The sequence below is a fragment of the Thermobia domestica genome, chromosome 2, assembly GCF_964235325.1.
Source record: "Thermobia domestica chromosome 2, izTheDome1.hap1.1, whole genome shotgun sequence".
Lineage (NCBI taxonomy): Eukaryota > Metazoa > Arthropoda > Insecta > Zygentoma > Lepismatidae > Thermobia > Thermobia domestica.
The window spans coordinates 280798016-280825939 of NC_137455.1; the positions used below are offsets into that span (position 1 = coordinate 280798016).

The 27924-nt window shown below is 36.2% G+C and overlaps 1 protein-coding gene across 2 annotated transcripts in view; it reads left to right on the forward strand.

Annotated features, from left to right (window-relative positions):
- The window catches only part of LOC145678525 (uncharacterized), a 102707-nt gene that overhangs the window by 9443 nt on the left and 65340 nt on the right, over window positions 1–27924 (forward strand). The window contains exons 3-5 of one of the 2 annotated variants that reach the window (XM_081748771.1): window positions 357–537; window positions 15487–15864; window positions 25945–26139. In XM_081748771.1, the coding sequence (XP_081604897.1) occupies window positions 357–537; window positions 15487–15864; window positions 25945–26139 (754 nt within the window). The remainder of the gene's footprint in view (window positions 1–356; window positions 538–15486; window positions 15865–25944; window positions 26140–27924) is intronic. The other variant, XM_081748772.1, reaches the window with a different exon arrangement.

Genomic DNA, 27924 nt, shown 5'->3' on the forward strand with positions numbered 1-27924 from the left:
ATGAAAGGACATTATCACCTGAAGTTGCAACCATGTCGATGTGGATCTCCTGCGGAATCTTCTTTTTGGAGATATTCAATAACAGCTCTTGCCTTCAATTTCTCCATTTCATCACACTTACTCACTATTCTGTTTTTCTGGACCTGTAACAGCAGAATAAAAGTCGATATTAATACTAAATTTGGTATGACATCATGGGGAGATTCAATAAATACAGCCAAAAGTATTACATATCTAGTTCTAATATTTGTTGGTTAGGCTTAGAATTTATGTAACAGCTCTCGTATGTATAGATTTCAGAAAATAAATGTCGTTATTTTTCTTGTAATTGAACAATTTTCTCTATTTTGCTTCAGCTTCAAGATATCCTCACAAATGCGTTTGACGATATAAGTGATTTTGATGATGATGATGATGATAATAGTGAAGAAGAAGATGGCCATGACGCAGATGGTCATGATAGTGCGAATAATAGTCAAAACATTGTTAATGAAACTTCACAATCTACTCAGAATTTTGTGAGCATGTATAGTGTAGGTAAGTCATTTCTATTTGTTTTTGATTTGTTCTGATTTGGCGAATATATTAGGTATATTTCCTAAGAGGTGAACGGAATAAATGTTGAATTGAGTAATGGGAGAAAAAAAGATACTCCTACGATCCGCATGTAAAACGGTTTGGTTACGAGGTGTGCTATAATGGATTAAGTTCCTCGGCGCCCCTAGGCATAAATTTAGCGAACGCCTGTCTCAAAGGAAAGTATTATTTTCAGTACTTCCACAGGATATCTAAGAACGTGAGCATGTTAAAATAAATAAACGAAGAAAATGTAGAATAAATATCAATAATGAAAAATATACTACGATCACTTTCTACTCAATTCAGATGTTATATCTAAATTGATGTATTTATCACATATAGTTGAGTAGAAATAAGACTACAGCCTTTTGAGAGCCGAAAACGAACGTTCAATTGAGCAGTTTGTTGCAGCGGTCCGCAAAAGTATTTTAACGGCATTATCCGTATTTGGAAACACAATGCAAATTTTCTTTCCGTAGAAATGTTAACGTTTCTATTTTCGAATCAGTGATTCCTCTACAATTCGAAACCATACTAATTACACCCATTCATTGGTAAGGTTGATTTCAAATCAGTTTCATAGATAGCCTCAAAGTTAAGTGTGCGTTCAGCACTAACACCAGAAGAACTATGTAGAAACTAATTGAAAATCAGAAGTTATCGAACATAAATACATAGTTTCTTTTTCGTCTAATTAATTCAGCATGTAATTTATCAAGAATATGAAAAAGCACTTTTACTTTCAATTTTCTCTTTTTGTTAGAATAGTCTTATTGTATTTTAATTTATCTGCTTGAATGTACGAAGTTTTGAGATGTTAAATAACTTACATACTTAAAATCAATTTAACACTTACATTTTCTCAAAGTATTCACCATTACACTGTACACACTTTTGCATCCTCGAAAACCACTTATGGAAGCAGTGTTGCCAGTCTTTTTCTTCAAGTGTTCATTCTCGTAAGCCACTACAGCTTCTTCAGGGCTGCAAAATCTCTTCCCATGCATGCGATCTTTGATCCTGGGGAACAGAAAAAATCACATGGGGCCAGGTCAGGGCTATACGGCAGATGAGTCATATGTTTGACCTCCGTAGATTCTAAAAACTGAATTGTGATGTTGGCCGTGTGTGCGGACGCGTTGTCATGATGAAGCAGGATCCCACGCAATCCAGTTCTTGGACGGCGTTCCCGAAACTTCTGGAACACTTTTGTTAGGCAAACAGTGGTGTACCACTGAGCAGTAACAGTCCTTTGTTCTTCAAGTGGAGCAGTTGTAACATGGCCAAATTTGGAGAAGAAAGCTGCAACCATCATCTTCCCCACACTTCGCGGTCGCTTCACTTTCGTAGGTGGATTTTCGGCTGGAAAGATCCAAACTGTAGACTGGCGTTTATTTTCAGGATCAAATTGATAGATCCAAGTCTCATCACCAGTAACAATGTCAGAGACGCGTCGAGAATTGACTCCATCAAATCTTGCAAGCATTTCTTCACACCATCCCGCGCGCATGCGCTTCTGCTGTTCAGTCAAAGTGTGAGGCACCCAACGAGATGAAACCTTCCTGAGCCGAAGGTGATCATGAAGAATTTTTGTTACTGCTGGCGATCCAATGTTCACTGTAGATTCAGTCCTTGAAAGTTGTTCGAGGATTTTCTCGAATCATTTGTTCCACAGCGGCAATGTTTTCATCTGACACACCTGTTGCCGGACGTCCAGCTCTCTCTCTCTCTTTCCACCTTTAAGCCATGTCCGGCCTCTTCTGAATTCACCAAACCACCGAAAAATTGTAGCACGGGAAGGAGCAAGGTCCCCAAATGCCCCCTGCAAATAGTCAATGCTTTGTGTCTCGTTCAAACTACTTTTGAAACTGTAAAGGATCATTGCCCGAAAATGTTCCCTTTCGAGCTCCATTCTAGACAGCCGAATACTGCTCACATCAACAAACAAATGAAGGCGATACGGCCACGCCGATAAACGAGGCGAGTTGAAACTTGCTTCCCTTCTTCGCTCTGGATACCACTACCGGACGCAATCGTTGGAATTCAAATACTGTGCCACAACAATGCGTATCTCAAAACTTTCGTAGTGACCCTCGTAATTTTGAGACGCGTAAACCATATTATCTTCTCTATGGACTTTTATTAATATTTTGCGTGTTTTACTTAATGTATTCTATTTGTCTCCTTTAGCGTAAGGGATATAATCCTTAGACGTTATAGTAAAAAAAAAAGTTTCTTCATTCCGTCAGCAATCTGCAATAACTTCATCAGAAATTATAGAAGGCAGGTAGCTTGTAGGGCTTTTTCCTGGATTTCGTTCAATGTGTCCGTAAGAAATGGATGGAACTCGGCAATAAGCTCTAGAGATCTCATATATTGTTCATTGCACCGAGAAGGTAATTTTTCTTCGTCCCTATGTGAGGAGAGCCCTAGATTTGGCAACTAACTGAAAACACTTCGTAGTACCAACAAATTACTGTTCTATTAAGAGTAGTTTACCGTTAAACTCGGCGTTTATGTGGTCTTCAAAATTTCGTAAAATGGTAGAATATTTGAAATATTTGTTAGTCTGAAATATCAGCAGTTGCACTCTTTGTTTTGTCTTCTAACTTTGTTTTGTCTTTAAACTTCTTCAGCCAACGCCGTACATTGCTAATGTCCATTACCGCATCCCCATACACATTCTTCAAGCGCATATGGATTTCCTTAGGTGGACAACCTTCTTCCGCCAAAAAATCGATGACGACTCTTTTAGCTTCAGATCCATGGTTCTAATAACTCAATCTGAAAACGAAAAGACTACATTAGTGGAGGAAGGCTACCTCTATAACGTCATGCATACGTGCATAGATAACTCAGTAGCTGTAATAGAAAAAATATAATAAGGGAGGCATCACTTTTTGATCTTTCCTCGTATATATATATATATATATATATATATATATATATATATATATATATATACAGGGTGATTCAATGAGAACGTACCAGGCCTATATCGCAGCTAATACTGCACGTAGAGCCTTCAAACAAAAAATTGCATTACCAAATCGTATGTGTAGAATGCAATAAAAATAGTAGCGAGACCAGTGGCGTCTCGTGAATACCTCCAACGGGGGGCAACTACAGAATTTGAAATGGAAAGTGGTATAACTGTTGGAATCGTTCGAAAGGACATTAAATGTCATGCAACTTTTAGAGGACAAACTATGTCATATCCTTTCCGATTTAGCCGCTAGAGTCGTTGTTGCAAACTTGTATCTGACTACCCGTAGCAGGCCTTTATCTCAGCTAATAATGCACATTGAGCCATCAAACTAATAATTGAACTACTAAATCGTTTTAACAAAAGAGACACTGACCAAAGCTTAAAACTTTATTTTAAATTATAATTCGTGTCTGAAGAAGGATATGCTAGATATCCGAAACAGTTACAAATTATAATTTAAAATAAAGTAAAGTTTTAAGCTTTGGTCAGTGTCTCTTTTGTTAAAACAATTAATCCAAAGCCATGAATAGTCTTACTACCAAATCGTATGTGTAGAATACTGTAAAAATAGTAGCGACACCAGTGCCGTATCGTGAATATCTCCAACGGGGGTCATCTGCAAAATTTGACATGGAAACAGGGGTTGGTTGTGCCTCCATTGAAACAAGCGCACAATGGGAGACACGTCGAGAGGAAACACGTTGTCATATTTCTTCCTCGTTGGCAGCAACACGGTCGCATTGCTAGGTGAAAGTCAGATGGTGCGAGGGTGTCTCCAGTCGCACCAGGCGAATGCCGGGAGGGTACTTGCAAACCATGCCCTGGCAAACAACCGCCGACGCCTTTGCAGGATTAACTCGGGGCCTAAGCCAAGGGTAGCCCAGACCCACAATGACGTGGACGCGCGATGTATCTTGTGTGCTTACGTACAATATGAAATATCTCCCAAATCCGGGAGAATGTGTTGTGGGCCTGTTTGTCGTTGTTTCGAACAGCATACTCATTTATCGTTGCCAGTGATTGTGTGGTGGTACTTTTGTAGATCCAGTAGCTAATACGTACATGACCTTGCTCAAAACATAGTCTATGCGGTCTCGAACAGGCGATTGCTGCTGTCAGACAGAGGACAGAAGGAGCGATGCTGTAGCCAAAACATGTAACACAAGCGTGTAGAGTGCGAGAGCGATTAACCTCTGCAGTGAGTTAAAGTGGTCCGTGTACTGGACAAGGTGTTGTGCATTGAGTTCTACTACCCCTGTGCATTACAAGCTCGTGACGGGACGAATACGAAACTTCCACAAGCAGTGAAACCTCTTTGATTGTGTTGATGTTTGAGTGATTATAGTTGGAAGTGTCGGTAGGAAATAACATTCATGTGGTATACGAATTTGGAGGCATTCAAAATGCTCATGATTTTAGGAGAATGCCGGGAAAATTATAGGGCTGCAGCTCGATTATACGCTGAACGCTATCCACAGCGACAAGCTATTTCCCACAATCTGCTGCGGAGATTAGCAGCACGATTGCGGCAGACAGGCAACATGCGTGGACGCTATGATGTCCGGAGATGAGTCGTACAAAATGAAGACGTTGCCATTGATGTACTTAAATTATTGCATTAAATCGTCATGTATCTTCGCGGCAGATCGCACGAGATCGTGATATCAGTCAAGGTATTGTCCTGCGTATTCTGTGGAAATCACATTTTCACCCGTACCACCTCTCTGCATCAAGAACTAAGTGATGCGGACTGTAATTTACGGCTTCTGTTCTGCAACTGGGTGGTCAATCGCGTGAGAGAACATCCGAATTTCATTCACTTCATTTTATGGACTGATGAAGCGACATTCTGCAGTGATGGCAACGTGAATCTCCACAATGCACATTACTGGGCAGCGGGGAACCCTCACTGAATGAGAGAAGTCAATCGGCAACACCGATGGCGCATTAATGTATGGGGTGGCATTGTAGGGACTCAGGTCATTGGGCCATGGTTTTTTGCTGGTCATTTAACAGGTGCAATGTTTCGTGATTTCTTGCGACACCATCTACAGCCGTTATTGGAAAACTTACCGCTTCATATACGTAAGACGCTGTGGTTTCAGTTAGATGGCTGTCCAGCCCATAATGCTGCCATGTGTAGGGAAGAGCTAAATGTTCTATTTCCGCAACGCTGGATCGGAAGAGGTTCCAATCCACAGTTTCCTCCGCGGTCGCCCGACCTTACTTGTATGGACTATCTTTTCTGAGGTCGACTATCTTGTGTATGTCAACCGACCAACTACAATTCGCAACATGCAAGACGCATTACAACCGCATTCCGGACCATCAACGTGGCCGAGTTGGAAGCTGTTGCTCACAATTACGTACAGCGAATAAATCGCTGTATTGCTATTCGGGGACATCACTTTGAACATTTGTGAAAGCCAGGGGCCATCGACTGCACTCCGCAGAAGGTAAGCTGAATATTTAGCTCTTTGCCCATCTTTCTCCAATGGCTTGATTGCAACGCCTCAGCTTTCTGTCCCCGTGTTTTGTTCCATAATTTTGTCCCCATGTCATAATTTTGGATGAATATTTGATGAATATGAATATGAATGAATAACTTTATTTTCCATTAGTTCTATGTAAACTTTTTTCCAATTCATCAATCATTGAAAAACTACTTCATAATAATATTAAACAAACTGTTAAGAAAAGCTGACAATGAAAACGCTGTGTCAGCGCAAGGATGTAAGTTTTCTTCTGCTTGGTTCGAACGGACCGAGAGTCTTGGTTTATACGTTGACCCGCCGTTTGGTGATCTACATACGAAAACACTAAGAAACTCGTATAAAATTTTGCAATGGTAATTTCCATCTTTATTTTTTCTTTTATTTCTACCTATTAGATAATTGAAATGTTCCTTTTTTACAGCTTCACGAAACCTCTTATATTATTTTTTCCTCGTGTTTTCCTATATTTTTTCCATTAGCATTGGAAAGCCTGCAGACAGTAACGCCAGTTAAAAGGGATAAGAAAACAAATGCTTTCGTATTGCAAAGTGCATGTACAGAATTGATATATATCCAACCACGTCTTCAGACTTGCCAAATATGTGTTTTTTATGGACTGTTTTCTTCCGTATATAAACATGTAGGACTATAATTATTTTATTCCGTTTTAAAATATTGTTTTACAAAATATGAGAATACACTGTTCCAAGTATCTCAGGAAAGGACTTAAATTTGATGTTGCCAGTTCTGTATAATTTAAGTTAGGGCGACTATCCTATATTAACATATAGAAATACTTGTCTACTTTTTAGTTATGTTTCATGAACCTTGTGACAATCCTTAGAACAATCTTGGATATTCCATTTTTCGCCAGCCAGATACAACCAACGCTGAGAACATTTTTCCGTTCTTCAAACAGTGCTGATTTGTACTCGTAACAACTTAAGAGGGAGAAGGAGTGCGCCACAGCGGCCGGAATATTGGTGTTCAATTTAACATGGGATCTCAACCATTTTTTAGGCAAATCACGGTTTCATTTCGTTCTTTCGCAAAAATGTCTCAGTAGCGCACTAAATATGATGCATCTCATTTTAAAGGTGCAATTTGAACGCTGTGCGTGATATTTTCTTCTTATAAATACAGATAATTATAATCCAAATTCCCATAAGAAAATGATCAAAATCAGACGGAAAAGTCTTCTGTTTTTTTACAGTAAGGAAAAGAGCTAAAAACTCCGGACTTTTTTGAGAATGGAGTACAATCTTTGTATTTGTGCGCTACTGTACTATTTTTTCGCTGTTTCCAAAGACATCCATTTCACAATCGATGAGAAATTATATCCTTCATAATTGAATCTACAGAAATTAGAAATCAGATTTTTTCGTGTTCACGTACTTGGCCGTATAACTGCTAGATGGCACTATAGTCATTCCTCATCCCCCTTTCCTTCTCAGCGGGAGCCAGTCCTTTTGAAAATCTACTTTGAACTTCTTAACAGGGGCGGGAGGAAGGAAATCATTGTGAAGAACGGGAACTTCAAACACGAGGAATGGCAAAATTTATGACCTCTTTGGTTGATGGTTTCTGTTTCAGCACTACAGTGTGTTTGTAGATGGTTTCTGTGAGAAGAAGTAATTTGTGTTTGTAGCGATAAAGTCAACCTTTCGACAAAAATTTGTGAAGGAGAAGCCGAACCAAAGTCTTCGTTTATCTATTCCAAGAAAGAAATGAAAACTTCCTGCAGGCTAAGAATATACATGCAAGAGAAAAAATAAGATACATTATTATAATCTTTAGGATAGATTAATTCCCGAAATATTCTTTGTTTACCTGTCAAAAAATCAAGAATAATATGGTATAAAGCTTTTTCATCAGCTTCCATCGTACAACATACTAGACACACACATTTATATACATACATACATGTACATATATATATATAGTGGCGGATCCAGGATATGATCAAGGGAGGAGGTAAACCATAGTTTGCCTCTTTATCCAGAGTAAACAGGATTGAAGCCCATTTTATCCAGTGTATACCTGAGCGTCAAGGGGGGGGGGGGCTATAGCCTCTATAGCCACCCTTGGATCCGCGCCTGTATATGTATACTATTTACAGTGCCGGAGTTACGTGTAAGCGAAACGAGCTATAGCTTAGGGCCCCGCTCTCTTGGGGGCCCCAAAATCTAAAGAAAAATTGGATTTCTAAAATATAAGAAAATTTAAAAAAATAAAGTAAAATTTATATATACGTAGCAACAGTGCTTCCTGCTGTGTAGCCTACGTTCGTGTAATTAATAGGGCTCCTTCTACCAGTCTGCTTCCTAAATTATCTCTAGTTTCTTCATTGCTGTATGTAGGGTGCGTATGTTCATCTGGACACATAAAGGACCCCATTACCTTCAACAGTTTGGGGCCCCACTAAACCTAAATCCGACTCTGACTATTTATGCATGTTTGCTCCCTCTTTTTTCGAAGCAGTGCTTCTTTGATATTGCTTCCAATTTCGGCAGGTTTTACCAAGGGGGGAAGAGTCCTTACTCATTCCAGGCATTCAAACTAGGGACTGGACTACTTGCTTCCAACATTCTGTCCCCCATGTTTCCCGGTCTGAATCAATTGTCTAAAGCCCATAAAACATTCAAATTCATATGTAGATGTTGCTCATCAGTGTCGACACCTAAATATTTCTCAATCAACGGTAGGGGTGTTTGGTATCCTCAATCTGTCTCCCTCTTATTAGCGGAGCGGTAGTAATATTCGGTAGTAATTCTTTTTAAAAAATGTTTTTTAATGTATGTAGTAACGCATAGGAAACTAAATTTTAATATACCCTAGTAGTATAGAAACGTACCATACGGACATTACCAAAATAAACATCCTATGCCAAGGACGCAAACATTAACAATAATAAAAAAAGATAATAATAAACATTTTAAAGATATTCTTTCATTAATCAAGTCGCACTTAAAAGTTTTAAAAAAAATGTTTATGCGTGACTGAAAAAAAGGGATGCGCTCTCATATAGGCTTACAGTTACTTTATAAATTCTTAAAATGACGCACTCCATTCTTTTTATTTAGTCTTGCATAAACAAAATTATTTTTAACTTTTTAGTGGGAATTTATTAACAAAAGAATGTCTTTAAAAGGTGTTTTATCATTTTTTTAATTCGTTGGACACCTTTTCCAAATCCTAAAGTGATATGCAACCAGGGATACCAGGGCTGGTTAAAGGCTAGTATTTATTTTAGGATAAGGAAGTTGAAAATAAAAACCTATTAAAATTTGCTTTTAAAATAAATAGATATATTGCAAAGTATGAAAGTAAGAATGGAATATTGTATTGTCACCGGACTTACATCGCTCTGCAACAGTTCTTAGTTCTATGACGTCAGGAAATAAGTTCAATTTATACGAACACTTATTTAATGTTTGAAACAAACACCTGTTACATCCTTGTACACTCATGTCCAAAATGATTGTCGCATTTCTATAACTGTCTTCTTGTAAAAATATCATGTAATAATGATTTTGCAGGAGACTTTTAATACTGATACTATGTGTACAATCGGGAAATATATGTGGTAAATTTCATAGGAAAATACAGTAATTATAAATACGAAGATTAGAATGAGTAAAATAAAATGTTGCTAAATGGACACGAAAGTTTTGTTTTCGTTTTATTGTTCTTATTTACTGCTCTTTTGACATGAAATTTGCCACATACATGTCTTTGCCGATTGTACGCATACTAACATTATAAGAAATACCGGGTGAATTCGTTATCAAATTATATTCCTGCAATAACATATTTATAGACATGCGACAATAATTTTGGACATGAGTGACACATCTTTTAATTCTATTGTTAATGAAGTGGTCTATTTCCCCCAATAAAAACCAACATCAAGCAGGGCATGTGCTCCCTCCTGTCCTTCTAAGCCGGCCCCCAAGGCTGAATGTAACATTGCGGCTTTTTCCTGTTATAATAGGAAAAACTCAGGATGGTCATCCACTGGTATCGAACCCAGGACCATTCGAATGTGAAGGCGAGAGAGAGGGTAAATCTGGTGGTCATATTTTGAAAAGAAAATAAGGAAATGGATTCCACTAAAAAAATGATTCACATTGTCAATACATTTCAAATCTTTGTCTGGGTTTTCTGCCTTTCAATTCCAAGTTGTTGTTTTTTTTTAAAACCACGAAGGCTCTAAATAAATTAGAATATCGACTCTCCCGTGTGTGTGTGTGTGTGTGTTTTTAATATTGGCATGGTTCTTCATTTTATATCAGATTCTTCCCGCACTATTCTGTTATTTACCATAGGTAGAATCCTTTGAGAAAGAGACAGGCGACAAATGCTTTAGTTCTCTATGGTATGTTTGTGACCGTTGTAGATATTTGAGTGGCTCTCTGACAGGGAGCTGACGGCTGATATCATGTTGGTCCCTCTTATTTATTTGTTTCTTCAGTTCTGTTTCTCTTTTAGCCAAAAGAAAAGAATTTCACTCTTCTGTCCCATTTACAGCCGTAACCATCCCCCTCCTACGCTGTCCAACTTTGACCACATGCAGGGAAAAACGAAGGAAAAGGACGGGTGCATTTGCTTTGACGGCATTTCAGCGACAACCCCATCTGTTGCCAAAATAAGGAAACACTTTGCACTGCGATATCTTGGATTTGTCAAGGTCACTTGACTCCCACCGGCTCTTAACGTTATTCGCGCTCTTGTATGCTAAACCTTCTATATTACAACAGCGCATGGCAGAAGAATAGTGCAGTTTGCATTAGCTACTCGTTTTATATTACCTGTACAAAAACCGCTACTAGGATGGATTAAAGTATTTCAATGTTAATTTCTGACGTTGGAGGCTCGGGTTCGATTCCCGACGGGAGCTCATGTTCGGATCACACGTTAAGCCGTAGCTTCACATCTCATATAGCCTTCCTGTTGAAAGGAACGCTAAACTCAAATCTAGCCACGTGGGAACTTTTATTTATAAAATACAAACCAATACCAAGATACTAAGTAGTTTTGCTTTATAGATGCGTATGTTATAGTCTATATTAGTTATTTCATAAAATTACGTTTATTTTCTCGGATCCAATGGTGGTCAACATACATCAGTATTTATGCACTTTTCATACCGTTTAGTTCTAATAATTTGTTTTCAACAGTATTCTTCACTGAAAATACAATACATACAGTATATTTACTCGTAACTCATTTAACTGAGTAATAGATATTACGAAATAGCCTTGAATATTTAATAGAATAACGCATAATTTATATTCATATCGTTTTGCAATATTTTCGGTTTCTGTTACAAAGTGACATCAAAGACAGTGCTCCTGATATATTGCAGTCACTAATTTCGAAAGTTGTCAGAGAGAAAGAAATAATCTCGGACTGAAAGTTTCTGGATCCTCAAAGAAGTCGGATCGGAATTAGTTTACACAAAACTAGATTTATAGCATTCACAGTTGATATTATCCTTTGTGGTTCTAATTGTAAAATTACAAATGATAGCTAATGCGGCTTGTATCAACCATGTTTTCTTTCTGGTGAATAATATTTCCATTTTAGGATGCAGAAATAATTCAAGTAACTTAACTGCAACTTCACCATTCCTTGTGTTTGAACGTTATTTATCGAAGTTCTCGGAAGGCACAGTAAAATGCCTTTTCGATTACAAACGTTTATAGAGAAAACGGAAAGATACCCAGAGCGTGAAAAAAAATCCTTAAACAAAAGGCAGCGGAAAACGTTACATTTTGTTTGGCTACTGTATACGTATGGTAAATCGTTTTATGGAATGGAAATCAAAATAATCCAATTAAAACTAAAATCTTCATGCATTCATGAAACATAAGATTCTAACAATATTACTTCAAGGGATATACATGTGGAAGAAATTTGAAGCAATAAAAAATGGTAATGAGAGCTAGGTGCTGACAACATAATACTCAAGTCGAAGCTCTTATCTGCCAGACTCCGGCTGTAACGCCAGGATGTACCGTGGCTCACATTAATATTCGGACACTTCTATTTTGTTAAAACAGGGTGTCTATCGGTCACGAATGTCACGAAAAAGTCACGAAATTAGAAAACGGTCATGAGTCACGAAATTTAGCTTTTGGTTACGATTTTTTAAACTACAAATGTAAGTACAGATTGGAAAATTTTGTTCTATAAAACGTCAAAATTTTCCACCAAAAATGTCTATGGTCGGGTTTAGACGCTACCAAATCGCAAGCAAAGTATGTTTCTATCGCATGAATGAAAATTTGGCCTAATTCACAGCCAAATTCGCTCTTCAAAATGTTAGAAAATTTTATGATTTGGTAAAGAAAAGGTGACGAAATTTCATTTTGGAATTTTAGTAAATACCCTGTAAAAGTAGGAAGGTTTATGAAATAAATGAAAGTCGTGTGAGTAAAAAAATGAGGTATTTAGATATTCATATTAGCTGAACCTGCACTCTCTACACAGCGCATCATTCGCATATGAGCATAAATATCCTTCTCATTCCTTACAACATCTGTACATGTCCCTTTACAGACACAAGTGAAAGACGTATTGATTAGAAAAAAGCCAAGGGGTATCATAAAGGGGAGACTTTTTTCGATTATTTTTTCTCAATATCTCGCACCGTTTGCAAGGTTTGAGCCTGCTTCCGGTTGGAGTTTCTAATTCATGTCTGACCAGTGTTTTCTTTCTTCTTGCATGCAGTATGTAATAAGCAAATACATTACATACACAATTAATTATAATGTCAGTTATATATGGTGTTCATTGAGCAAAACACTCCCCCCCCCCTCAAAAAAAAAGTTCATCTTAGACTGGAGAAATGGTTATTCTTCCTTTTCCATTATTATTTGGCCATGAAAAAACGCCTAAGACATATACAACCCCTATATATAACAATGTGGTGTTGGAATGTATAATGCTTAGGATGTGATGCTTTAATCTTTTTTTTTTTTAATTTCAACACTCCAATGTACCTGTAAAAATGTAATAAAGAAATAGTGTCCATGTTTTTTAAATATTCAACTAAAACTGGACAATCTACATGAAATTTGCAATCGATCAGTGAAAATGTCATCTTTCTAGAGCCTGTAGTTTCCGAGATCTCATTGTCGAAAGGATTGCCCATAAACATATAAACGTAGTTTAATAGAGCTCCAAAGATGGCAGCACAATTCATTTGCATTTATTTCGGAGAAGGCTTATTAAAGACAAAGGTCTTTGAACAATAATTTAAAAGGATAAACTTTGTGAAAAATATTTCTTTAAGTAATTTATTTAAAGTACACTCTTTTAAAAATATTTGTCTTTGTTATAAACGTGAAATCAGAAATAACCGAAAATCAAAGGTTTGAAAACTAAGGTTATAGGTTAGAGCTCGGTCGCTCTTAATTAGTACTGTAGCATTTTAATAGATAGATATTTACAGAAAGAAATGCAGTACAAACACGGTGTCGTGAACGAAAAAAGCAGAAAGAACTTACAGATACTGATGACACTGTGTATTTGGAACGTCACTTCAATATTCGGACGCTCACAAACGCTTCACTAGTACTTAGTGGGAAACCCACGACGTTTCATTACTTCCTGTAAACGATTGGACAATGTTTGCAACAAGTTTGTTGGTAGAATAGGTCGATATGCCATTCCACGCTGCGTGGAGAGCCCTTTAAAAATCGTCTCGTGACGTTACTTGTACCCGTTTGACTTTACGCTGTAGCTCACCCCAAATATGCCCTATAGGGTTAAGGTCGGGACTCTGCGGTGGTGTTTCAAGCACTTTCGGACAATTGTAGATCAACCATTCGCACACCACATGCAATTTATGCTTCGGGTCATTGTCTTGCTAAAATTTAAACATCCTCGTAATTCCTAATTTTTTCAGCACTTCGGTGGAGATTTTGCCGGAGAATATTCAAATAAATCTCCTTTGTCATAATCCCTTCAATAAACACCAGTTCTCACACTCCTGATGCAAAAATACCCCCTCCCCCCATACCATCGCACTTCCTCCTTCATGCTTTACGGTTGGTTGAAGGTTTGCAGGATCTAAGTCGGTATTTGGCTTCTGCCACATAATTACCTTGTCATCGGACTCATGTAGATTGAATTTTGATTCGTCCGTGAATAACACGTCATTCTACCATGTTGTGGACTTCTCAATATGAACTTTAGCGAACTTAACTCTTTTACGTTTGTTAATTTTACTAATAAAAGGCTTTTTCCTAGCTATTCTCTCGTTAAACCCTTCACTTCACAACACTCGCCGCACAGTTTCTGGATGCACCGTCTTTCCTGTGTCTTCATACAGCTTTACTATTCATTTCGGCGCACTTATTCTGGAATTTGCCTTCATTTTGCGAATCAGTTTGCGTTTCTGTCCATCGTTCAGTTTCACACGTCGACCTTTTTGAGGCACTGACTCGATTCGATCCTCTCTATTAAATATTTGTACAACGTTATAAACGATGCTTTTGCAAATATTGAGTAAAATAGATCTGCAATTTTCTTGTACGATAGACCTTTCGCATGGCGAAAAATTACTAACTGCCGTTGCTCAAACGTTATATTTGGTCCCATTCTCCCCATCTTCCTTTTATGCTTTCTCTCGGTCACACTAACCACTCGTAAACTAAGAAGCTACATACGTCCTGTCTCGGGACAACTTAAATTGCAACTGGAACTCTTCCGTTGTCTATTGTTAAACAAACGTCAAAACAACTGTCCGAATATTAAAGTGGCGTTTAAAATACGGTATATTGCAATTACGTGCTCATAAAGTGTATTTAATTTGCATAACTTAATTAACTGATAGCGTATTTTCTCGACTAAACTATTGCCTTTTTGCTGGTTTTCCGTTGGTTTCCCATTTTTTTTTTCATGTACAACAAGCAAATTATGTGTAATATCTATGATGTCCGAATATTAATGTGAGTCACTGTATGTAAAAAACTACATATTATAGATGGCCTTCCAATTTTCTGAGAACTAATAAGATATGCTGCTTACATTTAAAATTTTTGTATCCTTAACTCTAATTTTTGAAAGGCGTTAAGGTTAAATTTGTGCTTTAATTACTGAAGGTATTATCATGCCTTAGTTTTCAATTTTTTAGTATTCGCTGATCAGATCCCATATCTGTTCAGTATCACCGTGCAAAATTTTCTACTCTAAGCATTTACATATGTACTGAAATTATAATAATTACAGGTTCAATGTAATATTATTGTAGTTTTATAAATTGTAATTACTAACTCTGCTTTTTAGACAATCAATGTCTTTTCAAGAGAGGATGCTAGATAGAAGTTAAAGAATGTACCGTTGAATAACAGTTGTATCTCTAATATTAAATTACCTGATAACTTACTGCTTTTATGCTTTGTACGTTCACAGATGAAAGCCGTGAAAATGACGAACAAAAGGTGAATGACGCAGCCGATAATTCGGGTGAGGATAAGATGATGAGGAACTTTGAACCACTCCGACGACAAAGTTATGCAAATGATACTTGCAGTCCTTTAGCCGGTGGGGATGCCTCATATCACACACAGGAAACTGCACTGAATTCACATTTTAGTTCTGCTAATCCACTTGTTCCAGTCAATTACAATGGTGAAGCTGCTGATAATTCCAAATTATCACGTAAGCATTATACACCTTATTGGAGATATTCATCATACATTGTTCAGCCATCTACTGAATTTTCGCAAAGTACAAAAACAGAAACCTTAAATGACCTACAAAATGAAGAACAGAAATATATAAATTTGGGTATGTATGATTAGTTGAAATTTCGAAGTTTTCTAAGATTACAGGTGTCGAAGCTTAGGCCTTGTGTTCAGAAACATGTTTGAGACGTCAGTTGGTATTACGGATCATGAGTGCCGTTCCTCTTTGAAAACTTCGGGTAAATGCATGAACAAAGGGCTTGTAAGTGCCTAAGTATGAATGCAATAATGATAATAATAAAATTTTGACAAGTTCCTATTTATGTGAGCAAAAACACACGCACACGTATGGACTGTTGAACTGAAATGAAGTGAAATCTTTCGTTTAACGCTATATGTTCATGTATTGAAGGGTAAAGGAGATGGGCATTTAATGAAATTGAATGATTATGGAAAAATATATGCGATAAAAATGTGAGAGGAAGCTGGAGACCTTCGAGAGTTTCCACAGACAATATATTGTCTATTTCGAACTCACATTGGTTGGGATCAAACCTGCGACCCTTGTACGAGAAGTGAGCTCTCCACTATTGAGTTACTACGCTCCGTCAAAAAGTGTTAAACGAGTAGACGTATTCTCGTATCTACCTTCTGGCAGTTCTGTTATATCGTTCTATTTGATGCTGTCTATGTACGTGAACGAGGAATCTTTTCTTCTATCTGCCTTCTATCTGCAGCAAGCTATAAATGGTAACTAGAGTTGCTGTTATTATGTTAATTACTTGTTCAAAGAAGAAAAAATGTCATTTCCAAATGTTCAATATTGTGAAACGTTCCTAAAAAGTAGTTTTCAGGTGATCTTCAAAATGTTCCTGAATTGAGAACAGAAGTAGAGGTGCTCCAAAATCTACGTAATTTTTCAGGAATGACTTTGCTTTTACAGTTTGTGTTTGAAAGCAATATGAGACATTCTTCTCTCTGAGTCTGTCTCAAGCGCGTGAAAGCATTTTTGAGAAATATCATGAATACTAACGTACTTAGTGTATTAGCCATGCTGTTCATAGAGAAAAATCGTTGCGGAAAATTTCTGATTTTAACAGTTAAGGAACAGAAGTACCGTATACGCTCGCTTTTTTTTTTTTTTTTTTTTTGGTACTAAAATCGCGGTGTCAAAATGCAGGTGCGGACATTACGCGGGTCATTCAAAAAACGCGCAATTTTCAGTCACATTTTTTCTTTCTTTTTAAAAAAGAAACATTTAGCTGAAAATTATATTTTACACGATATAAAATAATCCACAATTATTTTGTATAAATTATTCTAAATTTTTAAATAGAGTTTCTGGTGCCAGAAATACGAAAATTGGTACCGTATTAGAAATACCACAAGACGTAACTTAGATTTTCAAGCTGTGATTTTTAGGGTGCGGACATTATGCGAGCGCGAACATTACGCGAGCGTATACAGTATTTGTTCGAGCAAAGGACGAAGAATAGAATTACTACATAAGTAAGTTTTATTTTTCCTTACCATGAACAATAAAAATTTAATTTGTACCAGTAGACTTCCCTCTTATGAAATTCCAAGATCGCCACTGATCAATACCATGCAATTTGCGTGTCGTGATCTTTAGTTACATTGTAAATTAGTATATGCAAGCATGTTTTAATGTATATGTTATAAACATTGTTCTGAGAAAGTATTGGTAATGCACTCAGATGCAATAGTATACAAAATATTTTAGCTACAAATATTCATGTTGATTAATACTGCTGAAATCGATAAATGAACTATATATATATTCTGTTGTGTCATAATATGCAGATGGTAGATGCATTAATTTGGAATGGATAACAGATAATTTGGCCGTTAAATCTATTCCAATTTGTTTGTAGAACTTTAAAAATTTCATTATAATTTAGTAGTGAAAAAATAAACTGTACTATAATAGTTCATTATAAATTTATTGAATTTTTTAGTAAATTTGAGAGAATAGAAGCTTCTTATCCAAGGCTCTTTGGATAAATTCTGATGTTAAGAGTTGCAGTGTTGTTGTGATATTTTACCAATATTCAATGAATTTCAGGAGTATTGATTGGAACAAGATATTATTGTAACTCACGAAACTAAATAGGCCATTTAACGTACTAAATCTAATGATTATTTAAGAAGAACATGGGTTGATAAGTTCTTGCTGTTTGCTGTCGAGACTAAAGCTCTTTCAGTATATTTTATTTTGAATATACAATTTTGGATTAGGAATTCAAATCAACAAATATCGAATAGTAATAAAGAAAAACATATACAGTATATATAAATTAATATCGAATAAGCATTTAACAAATGACATTTACGTATATTTGTACAACTAATAGTACAGGCATCTATAGTTACCAATACTTTAAGATGCCATAATTTGTTCCCTTGAAACTTTTGCTAAAGTCTCTTAATTTTTGAGCGAAGTGCATCTAAAATTGGTTTTACCTACTTCAGCATATACTCTGAAAGCATACATTCTAGATGCATGTTTAGTATTTTTTATTTATTTTATTTTTATTTATTTTTCAGATATTAGAAGTCACCTCCTAAAGTTCTGTTCTTTCGTATCTTTTACTATATATGTACGTGTAACATTAATTCAGTGTTAGTATGCGAATTATTCCTTGAAAATTAAAGTTAGTATTGAAAGAACTGAAATTTTGTCATTCAGAAAACATGAACTAAATTTTGTTTTTCATTTTTCGTTTAATTAGACTATGAAATTAAAGATATTTCTTAATTTCGCACATTTTTTCTCAATACGATAACGGATTGATAGAAGGGAGTAAAGGTATGACATTTATAGGGTGTTTTTTAATGCAGTGAAGTAATTTTTGAAAATTCTAGTCTGAATGGAACTGCATGGGAAAAACACAGAAAAAATCTTTCGCTGGAATCGATTTTTCTTTCTTTCTTATAAGCGAGTTTCTGTAGTTTATTTATTCTACGATTTTTTTTATTATTAAATGTGAAGAATAATATAAATAAAAATTATTGTTGCCATTCTTGAACAAAAACTGTTTCTGCCAAAGCAACAAGAAATGAACAAAGATTGCAATGTAAAAAGTTAGTAAGAAATGAGAAGAAATATTTAGGGTTGCATATAGGTTTGTGAAATCTTTCAGATAATCGATAAGAAACTACCTAGGTAGAAAAAAAAAATAAATCCTGTTTTCTTCTAATACTGTGTTAATAAGAGCCAGATTGTGATGGCCAGACGACTGGAAATGAGCATCTCGGAAACAGCGCGACTTGTTGGGTGCTCGCGAGCTACCGTGGTTAATATCTTTCTAAAGTAGGAAAAGGGTGGTAAAACCAACGCTAAACCACAAAAAGTTGGGCGGCCACATATTAAAAATCTCGGACGTCATTGACTCAAGGTTGGTGGTGTGAAGGCTAGAGTGCAAAGTGTAGCACAATTAACATCAGACTTTATAAGTACACAAAGCACGAGTGTGAGTATACAGTTCATCGTACAGTTATATGTGGCCCTCCGCAGCCGACATCCCATACGTGTACCAATGGTCCGCACGGCATTGTCGATAACGACTATAATGATTACGTGTTCATCGTCATTAGGCTTAGCAATGGCACAACGTTGCATGTTCGATGAATCACAATACTGTCTTCATGACATCGATGGCCGGGTCAGAATCTGTCTTCGAGGAAAAACAGCTGTTCGGAACGTGCACAGGAGGACGATGACAGGTAGCTCTTATGATTTTGGAACCTTCACATTGTCATCCATGAGGCAGTTGTGCGTGTAGAGAGCATTGTGACGTCTCCTAGCTATCGGCAGGTCATTTGCTCATCATTATGCACTCATTCATGCGGGCCGTATGTCCAGTTGGTAATGGCATCTTTCAGCAGGACAATTCTCCTTGTTACAAGGCTAACGTTATACTCCAGTGGTTCGAGGTCCACAGTAGTGAATTTTAGTTGCTGCAATAGCATCTAAACTCACCTGACCTTAATCAGGGTGTCTGCTGATACTGGAAATACTTGAATTATACTGGAAGTTAATTTTGATACTGGAAATATACTGGAATTTTGATCCACATACTGGAAAAAATATGAAATATCAGGGCTCGTAACGAGTCACTTTCTAAACTAAAAGTTACTTTTTTTCAAGCTAGTCACTAAAAGTTACTTTTTTTTTTCAATCTTGTCACTAAAAGTTACTTTTTTGGAAAGTAATGTGACTTTTTCATGTGATTTATGTTTTGCATTGGCAGTTTTCCAAGAAAAATATAAAAATAAATGGAAAAAGGCAGAAACTTGTTACTCATTACTCTTCTGAAAGCTTTAGTACGTGCTGCCACATGTGAATCAGTCAGCTTTATTCTCACCGTCAGCTTTTATTCTTTCTAAAGCACAGCACAGTGGATGGTTGGTGGATGCTTAAGTTCTCAAGGTGGGGTTGAAATCCCTTCTGTGTCTATTCTTTCTTCTATTATAGTAGTCTTTTAGCTTTCTCTCGTAATAGTTAACGCTCCGCTCAACGTTGTGTGTGTGTGGTTCATCATGTTCGTCTTGTGTTATGCTTCTTGTATGGTCTTTTTAAGAGTAGGTGATGAATTTGAATATTTCACGGTTTTGAGAACTCTCAATGCTAAGTTGAATATAATGTCTGGGATGAAGAAATTCGGAAATAGGCCAGAATTGATTCCACTTACTCAGAAGCTTCTTACATCTGCTAAGTCTGCTTACCGTAACTACAAAGCATACTTAGAAAACCTAAGAAAGGAGGAAGCTCAAAAAGAAGTAAAGAAGAAAAGATGAAACAAAACAACAGAGAGGTGATGGAGAAATTCACAAAGGAAAAAAGGGGCATGATGAGATTTTGGTCACTTTTTGTGTGCTTTTGGTCACTTTATGGTCACTTTCTCGTGTTCTTTTGGTCACTTTTCAACTATTTACAAGAGACCAGACCGCTATGAGCTCTGAAATATACAAATATTGTCATTCTTTATGATCTACCCTGGATTTTTGAATTCCAAAAGTCCTGGGTAATAATAATCTTGCATTATAACTAGAATAGAATAATATACAATTATTTATACAAGTTGTAATATAAATTAATAATACATTTATATAATACAAATAATGCTCTTGGCTTACTGTATCAGACTTCCGAGCAGGGTGTCGACTGGACATGAAAGTCATGAGGTGGGGTTGTCGGTCAAGAGATCATGAAAGTAGTGAAATTGAGTTTCAGGTCATGAAAAAAGTGATTTCATAGAACAATATTTATGTGATACAGTACAGTTACTGAATAATAAATTGTAATTTTCCCCAATGATCCGGCGTTAACACCCTGCTCTCTCTTTCTTGGGGTTGCAGATAGTCACTGACCTCCTTGTTTCTACTAATACTGTTTTCAGTTTCCGTTTTTTTCTTCAATACCTCACGTATAATAACAATGGATGCATTATATTATATACAATGCTTCCAGTACAGTATACAGGGCTGCAAATAGTCAGTAAAGTCAGTAAAAGTATGCCCAATAATGGGGAACTGAGGGCTAGTTTTAATGTTTGGTATAGATCTGACACATTGCTTGTGTAAAGAATTCAGCGCTTTCATGAGCAGCTACATACACCTAACAGTAACACTCTTCTTTAATTTATTTTATTTTAAATTGTTTTTTGTTGCAGCTCGCATTAACTATTGATTTTTGAAGAAATATTTTGTGAAGTCTACGAAGTGTTTGTTGAAAGGTTTTTTGTCGTACACAATGCAATACAAATTTTTGTGTACGTACTTCTTTGTTTTTATATTGTATATTAAGAAGGAGGCAAGGGAATTGGCCTAAGAAGCTATGATTTTCTCTGGGCTTCGATGATTGCACAGCATTACCTACTTGTCGCATTTCTTTGTCATTTAAAGATCGAATTTCAATTTTCACAGCTGCTCAGTGGGGAGAAGGTGGCCAATTTTAAAAGCAGTTAATTATTTGATTTGTTATTGTAGCCTAGTCTACTTCATATTTTAAATGAAGATTGATGTCAGTACTGTCAGATATTTAGTTAGCATTTCCATATTTTTAGTCAGTAAATTTTACCCTACAGCAAGTTTGCAGCCCTGAATATATTATGTATATAATATACTGCATCCATTGTTATTTATTTACTTACTTACATTAGTGTTGCACGTATCTGTTCAGAGACAATGAGTAAAATAAGAGGGAAGACTTTCAAAGATGAGTGATTGGATAGAACAATAAATTCAAATTGGAATTGGCTTCAGAGGTTAGAAAACGATAAGTGTAATGGGTATTGCTCTTTGTGGATGACAAGTTTTTATATTAACAACATGGGATGTCTTCAGTTCGATCTCATGCCGAAAGCAAAATGCATATTAAAAGAGTAAATTCTTCAAGTTTGACCAAAAAAACTGTTTCACATGGTACCTGCTAAGGAAGCAACTACAGACTCTGTTCCTGTGAATGCACTCCATCAACTACAACTCTGTTTCGGTGAAAACTGAACTTCGTGAAGTGCGAACTTCAGTTGTTAATAACGAACTTACTTGTGTTATTGATAACAAAATCACAACATTCAATATTTGTGTTATGCCTAGAAATACTCAACAATTTTATCATCAAGGATGAAGTTATTACTGCAGAAATATTGTGGGCTATTAAATAAGTTATAACCTTTCTTCTGCTAGAAGTTTGGCATTTGTAGTGATCTTTTTAAAGTGATGTTTCTCTGCGAAATTGCGAAGCAGTTCAAGATGCACGTTAAAGAGTGTCCTTCACGGTGCATATAAAACGGCAAATAACAACTCCAAATGGTACATTCACAGATTTTTGCGCTCTCTGTATTACTTCTTCAAGAACTACCCAAGTAGACGTGCAGATTACAAACGCATAACAGGGTCACATCTCTTTCCTATAAAGTTTTGCTCTATCAAATAGGTCGAAAGCCCAAAGTTATTGAAAGAGCTGTGCAGGAAATGCTGTCACATATTAAGGAGTATGTTGATGTTTTTGAGAGAGAGAGGGAAAAAAAAAAAAAAAATACTGCATCAGAAAACATTGTAATTGTAAAACCTTTTGTAAGAAATGACCTGCTTCCACACAGTTGGAAATCATGCGTTCTGTTTCTCTTGAACTAGAACGTATCTCTCCAGATATCAGAGTAATGATCCTCTTGCCTTTTACGTTCACTGATCTGAGTTCACTATGCTTCGACACCTGTTGGCAAGCATTGTAAAGAATCAGGTTTTGGAATCGGCAAATACTAGTGAGAAGCTTCTCTGAATTGATTTGAAGAAGACAGAAAACCTGAAGACCTTCCGTCCTGTTGACATTGGATTTGCAGCCTAAGCAGCTTTAAAAGGCAAGGTAATAAAAGATGGGAAAGTTCTTCAGTTCTATGGAGACTACAGAAAATTCCTTGTTGATATATGCATGAAGATTTTTGTCGAAAGCTTTCTTGCTTTCAAGTTTGTTAGAGCTGCCAGCTGCTTCACTCCTGCAATTATGACCAATTCGTCTATTAAGACCTGCAGGGTAATTGGTGCATTAGAAGTTCTTGTTGAGGTAAATCAATTATCTAGTATGGAAGCTCGCACTGTAAAACGAGACTACTTAGATCTCTCACCAAAGGAAGAAGTAACGAAGTATCTCAACAACTTTGATCCCAAAACTGATCGATTGGACCATTCTAAGAACCGCCTATTTTCAACACAATGTTTCCAGAGAACTGATCCACTTCACACAAAAAAGTACTGGTTTTGTTTCACGCCAACGCTGCTATTGAAAGAGGTTTTTCCATAAACAAAGAATGCCTAGTAGAGAATCTTGCTATATCATGAATATAGCTTGATTGCACAGCGTATGGTGTGATGCAGTTTCTACAGTTGGTGGGGTATTAGCTATTAATGTTTCGAAGATGATGATCCATGCGTCCAAAAATGCATCAACATTGAATAATGATGCTGTAGAAAAGTACAAGAAAAAGTAGATAAAATCCAAAAGAAAGTTAGCAGCAGAAGAAATAAAACAATTAGAATTGAAGAAACCTATTATGCAGAGTGCTAAGGAAGAAACAGAAGAACTGGAGAATGAGGTGTGGTAAAAAAACTGAAAAAGATAGTCTTAAATGCGTCTACCTTTTGAGTGTAAGATATAATCATTGTGAATTAATAATTCACAAATTTGTTATAAAATGTATACTGTAAACTATATAGCATAGTACATAAAATTTTGTGTTATATATTTTATAAAGCATATAAAACACTGTATACAGGCTAATGTATTAAAGTTTTTTCTGTGTTGCATATAAGGTGGTTGATTTCATATATGTATATGTCTGCCTTATGACTTATTACTTACAATGAACCTGGTACAGAATCTACTGAAGAACTATTTACTTGCACAGTGTGTGTTAGTGATACTCTTTCTTTGGCTGTGTTTATTGGATGTAAGTGTTAACGAAGTGATCTACGTAGCCGAAAATGCATTGTCACTTAGAAGCTGTGATATTAGATAGCACTATTCAAGTATATTTTGTGTGTATTATATCATTGTGAATTAAAAATAAACAGTTATATATATATATATATATATAAAGCTATAAATTTATAAAACTATTTTCATCATTTATGTAAAACTGGTAATTTGTCAACCATACTTTTTTTTTTGTAATTGTTTTAATAGTCGTAGAAACATGACTGAGACCGTAAATGTTTCCAAAGCAAGAGTTGTATACATTTTGTAATTAGACATTTAAAGCAATGGGTGGAGTGAGGGACTGCGAGGGGAGTTGGGAGTCCCTTTAAAAATGTTAAAAAATAATATGGATTTTTTTTAAAGAAGGCTACCTAAAGCTAATTAAAAATAAAATATTCTTTTCTTGGGAAAATAATTACAAACCTGAAATTATCAAGAGTGTGATTATTCCTAAAGGACTTTAAAAAAATCATTGTATTAGGTACTGGAATTTTGCTGATAGTTATACTGAATATTCTGGAAATATACTGGAATTTTGAAAATGCAACTCAGTAGACACCCTGTTAATCCAGTTGAATATCTTTGGGTTGTCGTTGAAGACGATTCGAGCCCAGTGCCCCCTTCGCGGATTTCCAGGAATTAAGTGAGCTGTATGTGCAGGTATGGTGCTCCATGCCTTCAGTCAGTTACCAAGGCTTCATTATTTCCACTCCAAACCGCATTGCTACTGTCTTGCGAGCCGAGCCCAAGGAATGTGCACCTAACTGTAGTTTTTTAACCAAGGTGATAGATCACTATCACGCAATGTACTTTGTTATTCGTTAACGCTTTATCGAACTTATGTTTCCCCTTTTGAAAAATGTCTTAGTCTTAAGTCGCCAGCCACGTTGATTTGATTGAATTGGTTGGCATTTATGCTCCTTGTAAGCAGAGAGGCTATAGGGGGGCCGCGGTGGCTCAGTGGTAGAGCGTTCACCTCTGGTGCTAGGGGTCTCGGGTTCAAACCCTGCTCCCGCCAAGTGAACTTTGTGGTGGACAAACACCGTGTGCGTGGGTTTTCTCGGGGTTCTCCCGTTTCCTCCCACTTTCTTCATTCCACCATTTCATTCATTACTCATTATCACCGTCTCCTTTAGCCTAACCGGCATAACCGTGGGACGTAAAACTCAAAATTTCATTTCATTTTCAGAGAGGCTATATAGGTCGAGACCGACAATTTAGAATTGTCTGTGAACCAGTATAATAAATTCGACTCTCTCTCACCTGGAAACGAATCCAGGATCTTGTAGAGTAATGTACGATAGCTATGTGTATGGGTAACCCGCCTCTGAAACGGAGGATTAATAACACTGCACTGTAGTGCATTACTTGAGTCTTAATGGTTCCCACTGTTGGTAAGGAGTTTTATCTATTTTTATCATGCAGTTCTTGTGATGCCCTCTATACATCTTAGTATTGGATTGTAACACAAGTAAAACAAATCTTTACTTTTTTCAAGTTACTTTATATTTGCATTAAATATATGTTATGGCAGATTTCCTTTTTTCTTTCTTTTTTTTTATTTATATTCATTGTAGTTTAGTTCTATTTATTTCTGCAAAACCTTTTCTTTTTAAGTGCCTGCATTATTTATGAAAGCAAAGCAAATATTTATGTGATTTTATTTCGCCCTGGTTTTCCTAGAATATAACAGTTTAGAATACTTCAAAATGTTGTCTGATATTCGCGGACAAGAAGTGGGTCGTCTCCATACTGAATTACAGAAAACAAAAGAGAATGCTGAGAAAGAAATATCTTCATTAAAACACCAGCTAGCGGTTATCAAAGCAGAGAAAACAGGAGCTCTTATTAGCCGTGATGAAGCACAAAATTTACTTGGTAAGTTTTCTTTTAGTACCTTACTATCAGCTTTCCCTCACATGTTTATTGTAGGAAATAGTTAACATCGATAGTTAAGAGTAAAGTATAAAGATACAGAAGGGTTTTACACGTGAGTTGTTTCGTTTGCAGCATTTATATTATTGATCGTCGTAAGTAACTGACGAGAACTAGCAGAATAATACAGTAGAACTCTTCAAACAAAGGTGATGTGAATCAATGCAATCTTATAATTGAAAATTTGTGTAAAACGGCCGACCGCTGTCATCTCGAACTAAAAATTATAGTTCTTAAATATTTTGCCAATTAATGTACACTTACACTGTACACCCTATTATACACCGTAATGAATTTTACATAAACTCAGTGACTGTTGATTAACGTGATTAACACACAGAAATCCTGCACCGATGCTTCTGACTATATATATAAATCAGGTGTTTATATGAAAAGTCCTGCTTTTAAATCAGAGATAGTTGGAGGAAAAGAAGATCAGAAAATATCATAGAATATATTGATTGAAGATCTGTGTGCCCCACAAGGCCACCTATCATACGGCACTGGGGTCGTCCGAAAATTGAAGTGGTAGGTATGCAGTTCAATGCATTTAAAAACAAACAACTCTTGCTGAAAAAAGTTTTTCGTGAAGGGCACGTAGTTTACAAAATGGCCGTCATTCAATTGCAAGATCTTGAACAATCAGATAAAACTTCTAGTGGTTATAAATTACAGACGGTTAGAGAGAAACAAAAAATGAGATAGGAAAATATCAAGGGGTGCATCAAATGGAGCGCTCTGTTTGGAAAGCAGGACCCTCTATGATGGGACTCTGGGAGATCATTCGAAAACCTGAAATGGAAAATTTTGTGATATGATACATCATAGACAAGATCGTGGAAAAGGAAACATTTTGTAGGAAAATGTTCATTTGTGTAAGACACCGTTTATGAAATGGCCACTCTTAACTGAAAGTTCTATCTGACTGCAAAAGTTCAGTTTAATGATGGCTGTTTCGCAAACGGTGCTCCACATGAAAACTTTTTCGTACAAGGCCTTACAATTTAAAATTTTCGGGTAACATGCCCTGAAACTCATACTAGGGAGCTCTGTTAGTAAGCAGAGCGCTTCGTATAATATTTTCTCTCACCTTTTGTTTCATCTTTTCATACCCAGCCATTTGTGATTTTTGAGTCGGACTTTTTATCTGAAACATTCGATATCTATCAATTATATCTAACGATAATTATACTGATAGAGTGATTCCAAGAGCGTTATCATCATGAAGTATGTACACCTTTTCATAGAACACAATATCCAATTCAAACTACTTGTAAATTTTAGTAGTAAATAGGTAGGGAATAGAGGATTTTACAATAGTTTTTTTGTGTCTGAATTGTTAATAATGCTAAAGAGATATTTTCGGTTATAGAGTGCTGACTTTATGTATTTATTTGTTCATCAATTTTCATTTTTTACTAATTCTTTCCTATATTATTCCAATTTTTGCTTTCTTGCACTCCTGCTGACCAAACCGCAGCAGTGGTTATATCTCTCTCCATTTAACTCCGTATATTTTCAGGCTTGTAACGCAATTACGTGACGACATTCCAACATGGCACTCATGTGGACATTTCTCAGCTTTTCGTCTTCCTACTTACCCTCCCTATTTGATGAAGCGTTTTAGCGAAAGAGCTTGTAGTATACTTTTTTTAGGTGTTGTGATTATGTTTTTACTCTTTTCTGTTTATTTATTTTTTATTCCTTTGTTCTAACCCCGACCCCCCA